The sequence below is a fragment of the Coregonus clupeaformis genome, chromosome 17, assembly GCF_020615455.1.
Source record: "Coregonus clupeaformis isolate EN_2021a chromosome 17, ASM2061545v1, whole genome shotgun sequence".
Classification (NCBI taxonomy): domain Eukaryota; kingdom Metazoa; phylum Chordata; class Actinopteri; order Salmoniformes; family Salmonidae; genus Coregonus; species Coregonus clupeaformis.
Window position 1 is genome coordinate 70,586,127 of NC_059208.1, and position 17,863 is coordinate 70,603,989.

General features: G+C 44.2%; 1 protein-coding gene across 2 annotated transcripts in view; it reads right to left on the minus strand.

The window, feature by feature from the left end:
* LOC121562186 (sodium/potassium-transporting ATPase subunit alpha-3-like) overlaps positions 1–13,164 on the minus strand; it is a 26,038-nt gene extending 12,874 nt beyond the window's left edge. For both annotated transcript variants that reach the window (XM_045226492.1, XM_045226491.1), the window contains exons 1-2: positions 12,924–13,164; positions 12,696–12,789 (exon numbers count right to left, since the gene is read on the minus strand). In XM_045226492.1, the coding sequence (XP_045082427.1) occupies positions 12,696–12,701 (6 nt within the window). In that variant the 5' untranslated portion in view covers positions 12,702–12,789; positions 12,924–13,164. The remainder of the gene's footprint in view (positions 1–12,695; positions 12,790–12,923) is intronic.
* Positions 13,165–17,863: the final 4,699 nt, after the last annotated feature.

Sequence of the window (17,863 nt, forward strand, 5' to 3'; positions counted from 1 at the left end):
GTTGACAGAATGAGAGAGACAGAGACAAAATGGCTTCCAGGAGGTTCTATGGGTCCTAGTGGAAAAGCCGCTCATTGACACAGCCAACTCATCAAGGAAACAGACCATGCTGCAGTGATGTAATTAAGGACCAGAAGGGTTAAAGGACCACAGAAGAGGAGTCCAAAAGACATCCAAAATGTAATCTGTCTGTCTCTTACCACACCCCTCACCCTTAATTAAGAACATGTAGCTCACACTTTCTCATCCATTCTGATGATATAGTCACTTTTGTTTGTTCTAGCATCATCATCAAGTGACTGTAAGGTGTAGTGTTCAAGGAAACACAGGGAAGCTGGTGGCTATTGGCAAGATGACATGCTCTAACCAACTTGGTCTACTGCTGTATAGCTACACCATGCCATGGTTTGACAGGGTTTCAGCTGTGTTACTGCTTGGTTGGAACAAAAGCCCGCACCTACACTGGCCCTCTTTGGATATGATTGGCCCTTCCCTGTTAATTTATTCTGAATAATAAAGGGTAAATACACATTCAAGACATTTTTTTTGTTGCCCTGTCCATCACAAACCAAATAAATAGCCTATACCAAGCTAAACACATGTTACCTAGGCTCCCACACCCTGATAAACACACTTGACTGACTAAGTATAATGCCATGAATGGGTGAGTAAACTTGCCACTGAAAGTCCCAGTGCTTAATACAAGTGCAGTTGAGAAATGTCAGATGCATAGAATCCTCCACTTGTAAAAGAGACCAAACTTAGTGGTTCATTGTGGTCAGAATGGTTTGAGGAGGATTTATAGTGAGCACTGCAGGTCTCCACTCTGCCCCTGATTTACAGAAGTAATACTGGAACCCACTAGAGTCTCCCTTGAACACAAACTAACCCTGAAAAGATTGGTTCAAACATTCGACCAAACACAACTCCCCACAAACAAAACACAATTTGACTACAAAATCATGTACAAAATCAACCTTCCCACACCTTAACACACACACGTGCGCATGTGGATGTCGTTATCTGAGAATGTGAGTGAACTCTCGCTGCAGCAAGACCAGACAGGCCTAGCGAACCGAACGCAGAACAAAGGAGAGACTGATGGAAAACTACTGCTGCTCATGCCCTTTGAGATTTGCCTGCCTGTGTGTGTGTGTGTGTGTGTGTGTTTGTGTGCGTGTGTGCATGCGTACGTACGTACATACGTATTTGTGCATGTGTGTGTGTGTGCGTGCATACGTACGTACGTATGCGTGTGCATGTGAGTGTGTGTGTGCATGTATATGTGTGCGTGTGTACCTCAATACAACATGCAAATTAAATACTCCGGTTGCAAGCAATGCTATAGATAAGCTAACAGGTCTGGGCTAGGCACACACAGGTGTGGAGTTTCTAGCTAGTGGGCCATAGAAATTTATTTACAGTACATTGTTAGGTCTGACAACACACCTGCTCATCACAAACACACACACGTACACAAACACACACAAACACACACACACACCAATTTAGTGCTAATACAAACACTAGAAGAGCGGGGACAGGTGAGACGGGCATTAAAACACAATGAGGTTTGTACTGAAAGAGAGGGATGGACAGAGAGAGATTGATGAAAAAAGAGAAAGTCAGGGATGGGGCAGATGGAAAGAGAGACAGCAGTGGGAGGTGAGAGGGAGAGAAGAGCTCTTCTCTCACACCACTAATTAGATATTGACCACTATTCTTTGTCAGGCTGTGTGTATCAGTGAGTGACAGCGTGACTGGGATCACACGCTAATAGATTGTTTTATAACACTGTAAAACAAACAACCCCACCTGCAGAAAAATGCCACTCAATCTTTCATGACACGCATGGGCCAACCCAAGCTTCTCCTTTTACCCACAACCCCCCCAGCTGTGTGGCAAGAATTCTTGATTGCAGTTATGAGGTCACGACTATCGCCTAGGTTACAAGGCAAAAAATGTAGAGAGCATGGTTTTGTTCCTCATTGTTTAATACAACATGGTATATGTCCTCTATCTATCTATCTATCTATCTATCTATCTATCTATCTATCTATCTATCTATCTATCTATCTATCTATCTATCTATCTATCTATCTATCTATCTATCTATCTATCTATCTATCTATCTATCTATCTATCTATCTATCTATCTATCTATCTATCTATCTATTATCTATCTATCTATCTATCTATCTATCTATCTATCTATCTATCTATCTATCTATCTATCTATCTATCTATCTATCTATCTATCATTGTCTGTCTGTCTGGCTGGCTGCTTGCCTGTCTGTCTGTTTCTACCATTTGTTGTTGAGGGGAAATGTAACGCAATGATGTTATTTCAGAGAAGAAACAGAGACTGCAGGCTGAAATTACACCCACTAGCTCTCACACAGACAGACGGACCTACTGACAGACACAGACTGGAGGAACTGGAGTCAGTGACTTACAACTGACAGATACTATAGTATATATTACTGTATCTCCTCCACACATTCTAATCTTTTCAAGTAGAAACAGACTGTCTGGAACAAGGAAGACAGGCAAATTCACTTTGGAGTAGATTGCTAAACCTACTAGTGTCCTAAACTACCAGAGGATAGTAGAACATCATTTGGTGTGTGTACACTATGTTTGAAAATAAACTAGCAAGAGTTCATCATGTTCTAGTGATGTCATGCTGCTGTGGTTTGTCTGATTCTAATGTTCTGTTCTGGTTTTGTCCCATTTGCCGGAGCTAAGCGCCTCTTTAGGAGGTCACATTACCATGGAGGTTGGCATGGTGACCGAGGCTTAGTGGTGGGCGGTGTTCTAGTACTGTAGGATCCTGTGATCTGATCACTCAGTAATAACTGATGCCTTGGGAACTAGAATCTGTACACATTCTAGGAAATAGCCAACACGTATGTGTGCGTGTATCTTTATAAGAAATAAATAAATACTTTCTTCTATGCGGAAGCTATAAGCCTGCCAACAGCTAGGCAGAGGTGAGTCATTGTCGAGGGGGCTACAGTCTGTTTGCGCAGCGAGAACACGCACTGCGGCAGACAGAGAGAGCGAGAGAGCGAGAGAGTGAGGGGGGGAGCAGAAAATAATAGGGACAGAGAAGGGAAAAAAAAGGAGAGATATTAAAACAGACAATGGCCTATATGGAATGGTTTCTCTGTTATTAATCAGACTCATTCGTTCTGAAGTGAAGTGAACATGGGGCATGTTTCATATGTTGAACACTTCCACCCTTTAGTGAACCCCAGTAGCCAATACCATCCCTCAGGAGCATGTCAGTCTGTCTAGGGCACACAGGCTTGGGCATGCCCCATAACGGTGATGGACCTGCGTGGGCATGAGGCGTGGCACCCCAGCCTCTCCTACTGTTACGCACAAGGGCACGAGATGTGAGGGGTTTCACAAGAGGGGTGAAGAGGTTGTGGCATTTGGTTTTCCGTTTTAGGGAACCTACTAAGGGGAAATAGTAACTATTGCAGGAAAACAGTTGGATTGTGTGTAACGCTTGCATTGACAAAGACGGTAGATAGATGGCTCGATACTACACACTTCCTGAAAGATGTTATTTAAACCTCATTACCATGACTGGTTCCCAAATGACACCCTATTCCCTATGTAGTGCACTACTTTAGACCCATACTTTTCCCAATGTAGTGAAGTACTTTTGATAGTGCACTATGTATGGAATAGGGTGACATTGGAGACGAACCCTCACGTACTGTGCCCTGTGTGTGGTGAATAACAACACTTTATAAGTGACAGTATCTGTAACCATGGCTGTACAACACTCTCCTCCCAATATAGTTGGAGTATCTCTTGTAAGCCTATCAGGCCAGCCATGAACCATGTGACATTACTAGTTGATTGGCTGCTGTGAAGGGATCCTAGCTAAGTCAATGGGGGAAGGTTTGGGGGCGGAGGGTAGTGATGATGACAGTTAAATGTCGATACCGTTCTGCTGTGCTCTGTGGCAAGCTTCTGTGTGGGGGTGGGGGTGCGTCAGAAGAGGCTGGTGGGAGGAGCTACAGGAGGATGGGCTCATTGTAATGGCTGGATTGGAATTAATGGAACAGAGTCAAATGTGTTTTTTATACATTTGATTTGTTTGATACCGTTCCATTCGTTCCATTCAATCCATTACAATGAGTCCGTCCTCCTATAGCTCCTACCACCAGCCTCCTCTCGTGTGCTTGCCTGTGCTTATTTGCATTTTTGTCTATGCCAGTGGTATTCAAAGTCAGGGTCGCGATACCACTGGGGGAACTGTAGTGGGATCGGCAAAATTGTTATTGTTATTATAAAAATAAAAATAATAATAATTGGAACAAACAATTAAGAGTACAGATTATTATATGGGACAACATATAACGTTTTTGAGAAAGACCATTTGAAAAATACAATTTGATTGAGTAAATGTATTTATTGGTTTCTTTTCGTTTTGATAACAGATGAAAATGCAATTAATTAAATGTGATTTGTTGATGTAAAATCTAAATCTACCGATTTTCAGGATGTGTTATTAGATTTGGGTGGGGTCATAAGAAATTATTGGGGAAGAAAATGGCGTCCCCAGAAATTCTGGCTGAAGAAATTTGATCCCTGCTGAAAAAGTTTGAATACCACTGATCTAGGCCTTTGTGTGATCTGTATACTATATGGGAGTGTCCGACCTTGGTGGGGATAGGGACATCTGGTTCCAACACTGCAGCCCTGGGGTATAGGGCTAGGTAGCCACAGGGAGCATGGCCTGGGGGTAGGGGGCTGGGCTGGGTAGGGGGCTGGGCCCGGGGGCTCATGCTAGTAGGATTAGCTAGACTGATTGCTCTTGTCTTCATTAGCGAACTTTTATTGTTCACCAAATACAATAACTATCCCTAGCTAACTTCCAATAGGGAGTTTCTTCTCCATATTAAAGAGTAATAATCAAATGGGGAATCAGTGCATTAAGACCTTCAGAAAAATGGTTTCATATCAAGACACATCTTGGTTTGTAAAATATTTGGTGTTGCTTTTTGTCACAACTTCTTCTCAAATGGTGATTTTCTTAATTGAATAAATATATAAACAGTGGTGGGAAAAGTACCCAATTGTCATACTTGAGTAAAAGTAAAGATACCTTTGAGTAAAAGTATTTGGATTTAAATATACTTAAGTATCAAATTCCCTATATTAATCAAACCAGATGGTGCCATTTACATTTTTTTTTGTATATATATACGGAAAGTCAGGGGCACACTCCAAGACTCAGACATCATTTACAAATGAAGCATGTGTGTTTAGTGAGTCTGCCTGATCAAAGGCAGTAGGGATGACCAGGGATGTTCTTTTGATAAGCACGTGAATTGGACCATTTTCCTGTCCTGCTAAGCATTCAAAATGTAACGAGTACTTTTGGGTGTCAGGGGAAATGTATGGAGTAAAAAGTACATGATTTTCTTTAGTGAAGTAAAAGTAAAAGTTGTAAAAAATATTAATATACTGAACAAAAATATAAACGCAACATGTAAAGTGTTGGTCCCATGTTTCATGAGCTGAAATAAAATATCCCAGAGATTTTCAATACGCACAAAAAGCTTATTTCTCTCAAATTTTGTGCACAAATTTGTTTATATCCCTGTTAGTGAGCATTTCTCCTTTGCCAAGATAATCCATCCACCTGACAGCTGTGGCATATCAAGAAGCTGATTAAACAGCATGATCATTACACAGGTGCACCTTGTACTGGGGACAATAAAAGGCCACTCTAAAATGTGCAGTTTTGTCACACAACACAATGCCACAGATGTCTTAAGTTTTGAGGGAGTGTACAATTGACATGCTGACTGCAGGAATGTCCACCAGAGCTGTTGCCAGAGAATGTAATGTTAATTTCTCTATCATAAGCCGCCTCCAACGTCGTTTTAGAGAATTTGGCAGTACATCCAAACGGCCTCAAAACCGCAGACAATGTGAAATCACACCAGCCCAGGACCTCCACATCCGGCTTCTTCACCTGCGGGATCGTCTGAGACCAGCCACCTGGACAGCTGATGAAACTGAAGAGTATTTCTGTCTGTAATAAAGCCCTTTTGTGGAGAAAAACTCATTCTGATTTTCTGGGCCTGGCTCCCCAGTGGCTGCGCCCCTGCCCAGTCATGTGAAATCCATAGATTAGGGCCTAATGAATTTATTTCATTTGACTAATTTCCTTATATGAACTGTAACTCAGTAAAATCGTTGAAATCTTTGAAATTGTTGCATGTTGCGTTTATATTTTTGTTCAGTATAGTAAATTACAGATATCCCAAAAAACGACTTAAGTAGTACTTTAAAGTATTATTACTTAAGTATACAACACTGAATATAAATAAATGATGTTCAGAGGTATGGAATTCCAGCCAGACCCTGAGGTCATGACCTCTGCCTATAGCAGAAATTACACATTGTGTGTCTATGTGCATGTGAAAACACACACACCAAACGTCCTGTATCCTAATTTAGCACTCGCTGAGAAATCGTTTGTGTTCCCTTCTAAAAAACAACAAAACAAAATCCCATTTTATGGCATTACCCCTCCTGTCCTCCCCTACCCTCATCCCTTCATCCCTCCCCCATGCCCATCTGTCCATCCCCTGATCTGTTCATCCTGGCAGGCAGCTGTGCTCCAGTTTAGTCTGCATGTGTCCTTGTCTCTCAGTGTGTATACCACTCGCCCATTGTGATTGTATGTCAGGGTTTCCGTTAGGAAAATGAGGTGCCGGACATTTAACCGGCAGCATTTTTATTTAACGGACATTTGAGAAATTTAACAGACTCATATACATTGGGTGCATACCTGATTAGGGCATCCACTCACGGTGCTCAGAATGAAATAAATCACATTTAGATTACGATTATTCATTTTAACAGAACATGCAACTCGAGGATGCAAATGCATGCGTCCTTCTTATCGAATTCCGATGCGCACTTTGAAGACGTTTGAATAACTGCCACATTTACTTTTCCTCAGCCAACAAGACGAGTAACGAACAGCAAAATCACTAGCCTATGCCTAATCTAATATCCCCCATAGTAGATAAATTAACCTATTCTATTGGCCAGCTTGTCGTTCTGTGCATGAAAAAAAAAGCCTATTCCAAAGAGACAGTTTTGGGGTGACAATAGATCCCAAATTCATACAACCAGTAGGCCTAGGCTACATAAAAAAACGTTTAAAAACAATGAGGGTGATGAAACAAATTAGAACGCTCGAATGTTCGTTCCATAATGCAATTAGCGGAAAACACTGTTGTCAGGAAAACACTGTTGTCAAAAGTGCACTACACATGCAAGCGGTTTCATGTGACAGAGATTAAAATATCCATTCGAAATTTAGAAAGAGGGGAGATCTAAAGATGCAACAACTAGGATTGTTCCTTTGGCTAGTGGACAGTGAAAGAAAGTTACTTTGAAGCAAGGTAAGACATGCCTCATAATAGGAAATAAATGGTTTAGGTTTCAAACATTTGACTTCATATTATGAAGGAGTGATATATAATTGGCATATATCTCTCCTCACCTCTCCATCTGATAGCTGATGTGTGGTGAGCATTCTGGCACAAAATGGTCGCTGTGCATCACCCAGGTGGGTGCCGCACAATGGTGGTGGATGAGGTGAGTTTCCCCCTACAATGTAAAGCGCTTTGAGTACCTCAGTTGGTAGAAAAGCGCTAAATAAATCCAATCAATTATTATTATTAATTATTTGTTTTCAAAATGCATACTGCCTCCAGCTCATTGCAAAGTGGAGTGTGACGCGCTGAAGACTGCATACTGTTGCCTATATGCACTTGAATGGTGAATGGGAAGTGCGCTTCAATTACCAGTTGAGAAATAAAAATAGTAGTTATTTTTAATCGTGGCCATCAAAACTGTTTTTAACACGCGATTGCATTTAGAATTGTTATGCAATGATTGGGCTTATAAAAGCACGTTTCACTCCAGCAGCAATGAATGAGCTGTTTGAGAAGTTGTAGCAGCAGCTTTCGCACTGTCTGACAGATTTTCCGCTCATAGGCTCTATATTTGTACGTTGTGCGCGTGAGATAAACGACTAACGAAAATACACACGCGGCAATTTCATTCCACTAAATTATGCAAATGTACCTATAGATTAGTAAGCATGACTGGTCAAAGGCATTTACATTCACTGGTATTTCCATCGATGAATAGGCTAAAAATCGGCCAGAAGTCGGCTATTACCGGCTAACGGAAACCCTGGTGTATACGTGCGTGGATGTGAGTGTGTGTGTGTGCTCCTCAGTGAGAATAGTGTTGTCTAGAATGGTATCGTAAATCTGAGTGTTTAGTGGCCCTTGAAGGGACAATGGTAGACTCTCTCTCTCGTTCTCCTATGAGGGGTTTCCTGAAGATATTCTGTGTTAATGCAGATGATTTAGGAGACAGAGAATACATAGCAACTCCTGCTCTGTGTACTGTCTTCTCTTATAAAGTCTTCTGGCCTCTGAAGTACTGTGCTACCTGTGACACGGTCTGTGAAAGGAAACGTAATTTGGGCAGAATTTAGAAAAATAAATACATTTAAGAATTTCTGTATATTTTCAACTGAGACAAATTCAAACAAATATTTTGCCAGCGCAATTTACATAGTTGATAATGAAGTGGGGGAAAAAACATGCGCGAGCAGACAAACACACACACACAAACAAGCTGGGAGTATACTCTGAATTAGTAATGACTGTGTTGGCAGGGAACCCAACTCTCCTATGTCTCTCACTCTGCAAACCCCCACTTAACATTTCCCGAACATTGCAGCAACGTTAACCAACCAGGCTGCCCTATCTTGCATTACAATCAATCAAATGTTTATGTTATTTGATTAACTCATGACCTTAGTAAGGAACCCAATCTGCTTTGAAGGGTAAGGGAGTCATCAAAACTCAAATAAACCATAATGCAACATTTCGTGGTCCTCTGTAGCTCAGCTGGTAGAGCACGGCGCTTGTAACGCCAAGGTAGTGGGTTCGATCCCCGGGACCACCCATACACAAAAATGTATGCACGCATGACTGTAAGTCGCTTTGGATAAAAGCGTCTGCTAAATGGCATATTATTATTATTATTATTATTATTATTATTTATTATTATTATTATTATTATTATTATTATTATTATTTCCAAAAAAAGTCCCCAAATACTTACATAATACCCTATTACCTTACCTTATTACCCTACCCTTAAAGTAGGTCCTTCTAGCTAAGCTAGAAGACAAACATTCAAACCATGTCCTTCCAAATGACTCTTTAAGGACAGAACCCTCATGAATATCCCACTAGTATATTGATTATTGACAGTAGGATGCCCAGGATGGCTCGGTCGACATACAGTGCACTGCGCAAACCCTCCAGACTCAGCAGCAGCACACGGATGACTGCAGATGCAGTGAGGAGGGGAGTGAGCTAGCACTCTGCACCAAACTGGGCTGGGCCACAGCTATACCTACACTCAGAAAAAAAGGTGCTATCTAGATCCTAAAGGGGTTCTTTGGCTGTTCCCATAGGAGAACCCTTTGAAGAACCCTTTTTGGTTCCAGGTTGAACCCTTTTGGTTCCAAGTAGAACCCTTTTGGGTTCCATGTAGTACCCTTTCCACAGGGTTATACATGGAACTCAAAACAGTTCTACCTGAAACCAAAAAGGGTTCTACATGGAACCAAAAAGGGTTCTCCTATGGGGACAGTCGAATAACCCTTTTGGAACTTTTTTTTCTAAGAGTGTCCCTTGTCCCATCATGACCAAGCAAGCCTTACCCAAATATCTACACCCTTCCCCTTTCCTATACCCATCCTGTACACACCTGGCCAGTCTAAGGAGATCGCCAAGCACACAGCTCTCTACCTCTGTGCCACTGCAATGATTTATCCCCACACCACCTACACCAATATGCCCTTCCTTTATTCTGTATATCCCTTCCCTTCCCTTTCTTCCCTTCAATGAGAGAGGTGATGGGGGATATCAGGGAGAGCTACCCCATGCTCCTCAGTCCGTGTCCAGTGAGCACTCTCTGATATCCCCCATCACCTCTCAATGTATCCCATAGGGAGGAATATCTATCCCTCCCCCTGTCCTGTCATCCCATCTGCTTCCTGTCTCTGTGCTAACCGATCCCCAAGAACAGAGGCAAGCAGGGGAAACAGGAGCCATGGTAATGTGAGCTCAGGTCATTATCCCGCAACAGGATACAGTCCTCCCCCTCTCTCTCTCTACACCTGCAGATCAGTCACAACTCATCTCATCCCCCTCCCTCCTTCGTCCTGTACCCACCTTCCCTCCCTACCTCCGTCCTCCCCCTCCTTTTCTCTCCTCGCTCACGTGTCTGAAGGTGAAACGGTGTACAGCCATCTTCACTTGCTGTCCTCTCCTCCCCCAGTTCTCTCTCTCTTTCTCTCTCTCTCTCCCTTCCCCCTCTCTCTCTCTGCATCATTAGGTTACCCCGTCACTGACCTTACCAGAGCAACTATACACACATTCGCCACATCAGCGACCTCAATAGCTCAAATTAAATAGGCTGTCTGTCTTCAGTGCCCATGACACTTCGCCTCAGTGTTAGCTTGCTTCCTTACATCCCTTGCTAAAGCATCCCTTGCTGCGTGAATCCCCGAGTCCGCCAATCACAGCTCTTTAAAGGGAATTTCCACTCAACAGGCACCGCCCCCATTTTGACGCGGCAGCCCCCGCGGCCTTGGGGATGGACAATTGGCAGCCCCATGGCACAGCGCGTCAAGCGACTTCGCAGAATGTGTTGTATTTTGTCAAAGAATTATAGGGGTGAGATGGGTTAAGGTAAAGGACATATGCCTTCCAATTATATGAAAATTTAATTATCATCAGAGGTCACACACGTATTTTATTTGCGCGCCGGATGACGACCCCCCGTCTCATTCACACATAGGCTACACTGGCTGATCTAACTTTGCCACGGAAGTGGTTCGTGTGTAAGCACTTTTTGCACTCCATCCCATTTGACGCAGTGCCTGTTGCTACGGATGATTCTCGCATCCTCATGAATAGCCTATCACCAACGACGGCTTCATTTCTCGCCACTCCACAGCAGACTTCGACCGGGAGAAATGCCTCCAAGGCCCACCCAGGTCATAGATGGAGATGATGATATCATTCGTGCCTGCTCTGTCGGTGTCTCTTCAATAACGTTCGGTAACTGTGGGCGATCCAGCTTCATCAGCCACTGGGATTTTGTGGCATTATGTCATCAATTTATTTAAACCCGCAGAACCGAATCGGGATTAAATCTTAAACTCTCACATACCGCAAGATAAATGATGAGGCAGAAATTGCGCAACAGCCCACACGGACAGTCGCAGCATCACCTAAAAAGGTTCCTACAGAACTGTTCACAGTCAAATTATTATTGGCTTTACAATACAGTGAACATATTGAGTCTAATGTTAGATATTAATCTGATTGTGTTATTTCAATCGACATTGTTATTGAGACGTGATGTGTTCCAAAATATAAGCCAGCGCCGGGCTGCATCCCCCATTTGACGCAGTGAGGGAGTCAGAACTTCGTGTGCATTCTATTCACTTACAAATCCAGTCCCAAATGTATCATCACCCAGCATTCACAGGACATCTTTTTAATCTATCTCGTGTGTTCACTGTCAACGATTATCGAGTCCCTGTTGTCACAAATTAAAGGGGAAATAAGCTGGTGAAGCGCTTATTCCTGGTAACCGCATTATGACGCATTGGTCACGGAGGCTGCAGCGCGCTCAGGCATCGCATAGCAAACAGACATACGCAATATCCTCAGTAGCCAGGTAGACTAGGGTAGGTTTTCTTATGTCACACTAGCTGTCTATCATCAAATGCTGCGAAGAAGTAGTTACATGCACTATCGCAGATTTAAAGCAGTAGACAATTGGGTCACGATGGTGCGAGGATAATTTACATGGGCAATAGGGGGAAGGGGATTCTGTAATCATGCACCCATTCGAATACACAGCCACATATTCTAAAATCATCAAATACAGGATAATAATAACGGCAGGTGAATAACAGAACATTGTGTCTCATTGAAATCTCCCAGTGACATGCCAAGTGAAGCCTATACGCAGTGGTCTCTCTCTCGCTCTCTCTCTCGCTCTCTCTCTCACGAGAGCCGGCTGTCAGAATAAACCGCTTAAAATGGCAAGGTTATAGACAAAGTGTCACGACACGCCTAATATAGCCAATAGCCTATATTAATGCATATGGCAAACCCCTGAATGAGACCATTCAGTCATATTTTATCACTAACTTGTTCGTTCCATATTTTATGAGAAACAAAAGAAACAGCAGCAAATTACAGTAAATTACATTAAATTATTCCATCAGCAGATTCTAACCAATTCATTGTCAAGTCGAAACATTACAAATGCAGTAGAAATTACAGAGAGCTGTTTTGTGCCTGCTCTAGCCTTCTCGTCACATCAATTTGTCGCAGTCTATGAGACGGTAGGCTATATAGCCTAACAAAATCCGCATTGGAATCAATGTCACTCCAATATTTCCAGAGGAGAAAAACATGACACTGCAGTATGGTGCCCTTCCCCGTCAGCATCTGGGGTTTTAAACAGTTTTCAGGGCATTTTATAACTTTCATGCATCATAAGGCAGTTATAAAGTTGGTAGACGCCGGGCTTACCCCCATGTTGGCGCAGTCAGGCTTCTCTCCTCAGGTGATGCAAAGCTTGAGAGGTGTCAGCCCCTCAGGTGGAATTATATCAAAATGGTATTGCCTTTTAAAAACGTAAGAAATATTTGTATTCAGTTATTCATGTAAAAATGAAAGGAACTGACAAAGACGTCAGTCAAGCAAATTTCTATAAAATAAATGGATTAAATGATTAAATAAACTGATTGTGTCTCTAACCTCCAAAAGGTTACAATCTTTTCCCCCTCCACCTAAATGTCTTTCAAATGAAATGTTGCGGTCTCAAGCAGAGCATCACGCGAGGATGCGGGTCCTTCTCTTGCTCTCTGATAGTTGCGGTAAAAGACCGGTGAATCTAAGAAGCCGCACTGCTCAGGTTTTTTAGGATTTGATCTCCTTCCGCGGCTCTGTTGGCTGCCGCAGTACTCCCTTCTCTACACACTACCACTCCGCCTATGGAAGAAGCGCCGGTGGGTGTGAGTGATCGCAGCGCCCCATTGTAGCAAAGCTGATAAACCATGGACCTGGTAAACCCGCCTACGGACCACGGAATTGGCCAATTGGAATTCTGAACGACTATTTGATGACAGGCAATCTAGCCAATCTTCACAAGTACGTAATACTGGCCAATAGAAAGCCTATTATGCCCCTCCTTCTTTACTGCAGAATTCCAAGGCCGTTAGCCAGCAGCATCCTGAGCCCATAGGCCGAAATTTTGTGTAAATAGACGTACAAGGTTAGATACTATTCTCGTGGTTGTCTTGTATTCATGTAACTCATTTATGTTTTATAAATTGATGTTATTGTGTGCTGTATTGCATGTGATAATCACCCCTGTCTTTCTGGTCGTGTTGGTCACTGTGCACTTCAATGCCTCCCCTAGGCCTGCAATTACATAGCAGAGGATGGAGAGAATAGGATACATTAATAGAATAGTATAGACCTAGGTCCTATAATTAAGATTCTTATTGGACAGTAGACTAGAAGATCAATCAATCAATCAATCAATCAATCAATCAAATGACATCAGTAGATGTCACAAAGTGCTTATACAGAAACCCAGCCTAAAACCCCAAAGAGCAAGCAATGCAGATGTAGAAGCATGGTGGCTAGGAAAAACTCCCTAGAAAGGCAGGAACCTAGGAAGAAACCTAGAGAGGAATCAGGCCAGCCCTCTTCTGGCTGTGCCGGGTAGCATAGAATAGAATAGATTCCAGAATATTATTCCGATATCAGACAGTAAGCATGGATAGGCTATGACTGGTCTCACACCCATTGCACAAACAAGCAGATTCTCTCCATATGAGAGTGTATGTCTCACGCTTTAAGGAACATGGAAATAGCCTATTTACTGTATGGTATGTGTGTGTGAGATGACAGAGGTGGACGAGAAGAGTTCAAAACAAACAACTAAACTAACAACTGTCAAAATTAGAGTGAGAGATTATCAGTGGTGTTCAACTGCAAATGGGTTAAGCAAGCCACTATCTGCATGTCTGTTGCAGATGTTGTATGTCTGCTTATCAGGCAGACTACACCCATGTATCTACTACCTCTTCTTGTTGAAGTAAAAAAGCATTCTCTCTCTCTCTCTCTCTCTCTCTCTCTCTCTCAGAGAAAGAGTGAGACAAACAGACAGACAGAGGTGTGGCACTATGAAGTACGCAGTATGAAGTTGATAGAAATGGAGAGAGAGTGAATGAGTGAGGCCATGGGAAAGGAGAGAGACAGAGAGGAACTGACAGAGAGAAAGAGACATCTGGCCTACATGTAGAAGTAAGTGAGTTGCCATTGCAGGACTTGGTTACAGAGTTTCCCTGTGTTGTTTCCCCCCTAAATGTATTAAGTGGAGAATGAATGCTGCAGTACACTGGCTGCACGCAGCCTCACGGCTGAACAAGGGAAAGCACAGAGTCATGGTTCACCTTCCAAGGAGATGCACAGCACTGCTGTCTCCACTGCCCCTCACAAGATGGCCGAAAGGATGACCAGAGAGAAAAATAACCATACATAAAAGGTTTGACAAGGGTTAAATGAAGATTATACGTCTTAACAAGGTGTTTTCCCAATTCATTCACACTGATCTTTAGATGAGGGATGCACTTGACATGACATAGGCCCTATGTCAGAGTAACTACCAGTGGAATAACCTTTGTTGTTGTGTCGTATCAGAATGTCCTTGTGGTGATACTGCTTTCAGTGCATTGACTAGCTCTGCTTTTGAGGAGATAATATATCCCCTGATTTCCACAGATTAGGCTCAATTGAGGGATAGGGAAAGGGGATACCTAGTCAGTTGCACAACTGAAAACGTTCAACCGAAATGTGTCTTCCGCATTTAACCCAACCCCTCTGAATCAGGGGGAGCAGTGGTGCACACAGATGACATGAAATAGGCCACATATCAGTGTAGAGCAATGCAGTCTCAAATTGTTTATTATTACCTTATTACCTCTATTACTGTCTCTGTTTGAAATGATTAAAATAAACCATAATGATTATTATCAAAGTAATTGTATATCTTTCTCTATGTCACGCCCTGGCTCTGGGGACTATGTTATGTTGAGCCAGGGTGTGTAATTCTATGTTTGATTTTCTATGTGGGGCTGAGTGACTCCCAATCAGAGGCAACGAGTGTCAGCTGGGTGTCTCTGATTGGGAGCCATATTTAACTGTCTGTCTTTCACTTTGTGTTTGTGGTTTCTTGTTCATTTCGGTTTGTGTTAAACTGTAGACGTCACGTTATCGTTTATTGTTTTGATCGTGTGATCAGTAATAAAAGGATATGTTCACCTTCAACGCTGCGCCTTGGTCCTCATCTCTAACCAACGATCGTGACAGAAAAACCCACCAAGATGGGACCAAGCAGCGTGTCCAGGAGCCATCGCCGGGGAGATCCCTCACAGATCTCCTTCGCCTCCTGGACTGGGTCAAGCCGAGTGAGGAAGAGAGGGGCTTGACATTATGGCAGAAGGGCGAGAAGCTGGCGAGGGACATGGAGACCTGGGCCACGGGTAGGAGAGACGCCCCGAAAAATTTTTAGGGGGGCTCACGACGGCGGACCAGCAGGAGGCCGCGATAGAGCGGTCCAGTGGGTTGCCGGAGAAGGCCGCCGGGTTACGGGGGCCACTGGTCAAAGAGGGGATGGAGGAAGTAGAGGCACGGCGAGAGGTACTGGCGTGTGTTGCCAGTCCGGTCCGGCCCGTTCCAGATCCCGGTGTAGGGCCAGTGGTGTGTGTCCCCAGTACAGTCCGGCCCATCCAAGCTTCCCGCACCAAGCCAGTGGTGTGCGTCGTCAGTCCAGTCCGGCCCATTCCTGCTCCCCGCATCAAGTCTGTGGTGCGTCTCGTCAGCCCGGCTCTGCCCGTTCCTGCTCTCCGCACCAGGTCTGTGGTGCGCGTCGCCAGTTCAGCCCGGCCTGTCCCTGCTCCCCGCATCAAGTCTGTGGTGCGTCTCGTCAGCCCGGCTCTGCCCGTTCCTGCTCCCCGCACCAGGTCTGTGGTGCGCTCGTCAGCCCTGTCCGGCCCAGTCCTGCTCCCGCACCAAGTCTGTGGTGCGTTTGCGTCAGCCCTGTCCGGCCCGTTCCTGCTCCCCGCACCAAGTCTGTGGTGCGTGTCGTCAGCCCTGTCCGGCCCGGTTCCGCTCTCCGCACCAAGTCAGGTGCGCTCGTCAGCCCGGTCCGGCCCATTCCTGCTCCCCGCGCCAAGGCAGTGGTGCGCGTCGTCAGCCTGGTAAGGCCCGTTCGTCCTCCACGCACCAAGCCAGGGGCGCGTGTCGTCAGTCCGGCTCCGGCCAGCGGGGCTAGACAGGACCTGGGGTACTTTGGGGGTGGGAGAGGAGGTGGGGATCAAGGCCAGAGCCAGAGCCACCGCCGAGGAGGTATGCCCACCCAGCCCTCCCTTGTTTAGCCCGTATTGAGGCGCGGTCGCAGTCCGCGCCTTTGAGGGGGTACTGTCACGCTCTGGCTCCGGGACTCTGTAATTTGAGCCAGGGTGTGTTCATTCGTTGGGTGTATTTCTATGTTTGTATTTCTGTTGGGTTTATTTCTATGTTTGGTCAATGACTCCCAATCGGAGGTAACGAGTGTCAGCTGTCGGCTCGTTATCTCTGATTGGGAGCCATATTTAATCTGTATGTTTTCCTGTGGGTGTTGTGGGTTTTTGTTCCATGTTCAGTCATTGTCACTGTGGACTTCACTATCGTCATTTGGTTTGTTGTTTTCGTGGTTGCTTTATTTAATAAAGTCAACATGTTCGCTCAACACGCTGCGCCTTGGTCCGCTTCCTTAGACGATCGTGACACTCTATCAAAGCACATTTCCTCCCTAGGCAATGTAATGTAGGGATGGTAAGAGATATACAGTGCATCACAATTCCATACAGCAATATAGCACTGTGTCATTGCATGTACGCTACTAATAAAGTTATTGAAGCTCCTTTCAAACAAAATGGCCAACAGCAGTATCCTTCTTTAACCTCTGCCATCCTGCTTCCGTGTCTCTCATTCCCCCCACTCTCTCCATCCCCCCCTCCTCCCTCTCTCTCACTGCCCTGCAGTAGAGGGAGGAGGTGGAGGGGGAAAATCCCCCAAATTCTCAGTCTCCATAGCAACAGTAGTCAGGTGACCTTGTCTCCGATTCATACTGCTGAGTCAGAGAAATTGAGGGATTGAACAAGATGGAGAACAGAATATAGAGAGACAGAGAGAGAGAGAGATTATATGGAACCCACCATCATGTCATTCTCTGAGGCTCTGATGCTCTGATGCTGGATATTATGCAAGCCTTTGATGTGTATATATTAAGTAGAATTGCATGGAATCTGTTATAAAATTGCAAAATGTTCTCTCCGCCCCATAGCAAAATGTGTGGAATTGCAGGAAATTAACGTTAAAAACTTATATTTTCTCTCCGCTGTCAAGAGGGGGGCCACACATTTTTTTGGCCCGCTTGGTGGGGGGGCTCCACAACCAAATCTCGCTTAAGTCCCCCAAAAGGCTAAAGCCGGCCCTGAATGTCAGTGTCTGATTGTTAAACTGTTACTAAAAGTAGCTCAGTCTCAGGAGTGGTTGTGATGAGTGGTTGTGATGTGTGGTCGTGATGTGCATGTGTTTGTGTCTTAAGGAAAGGTTATGCAAATGTCATCCTAATGTATCTCTAC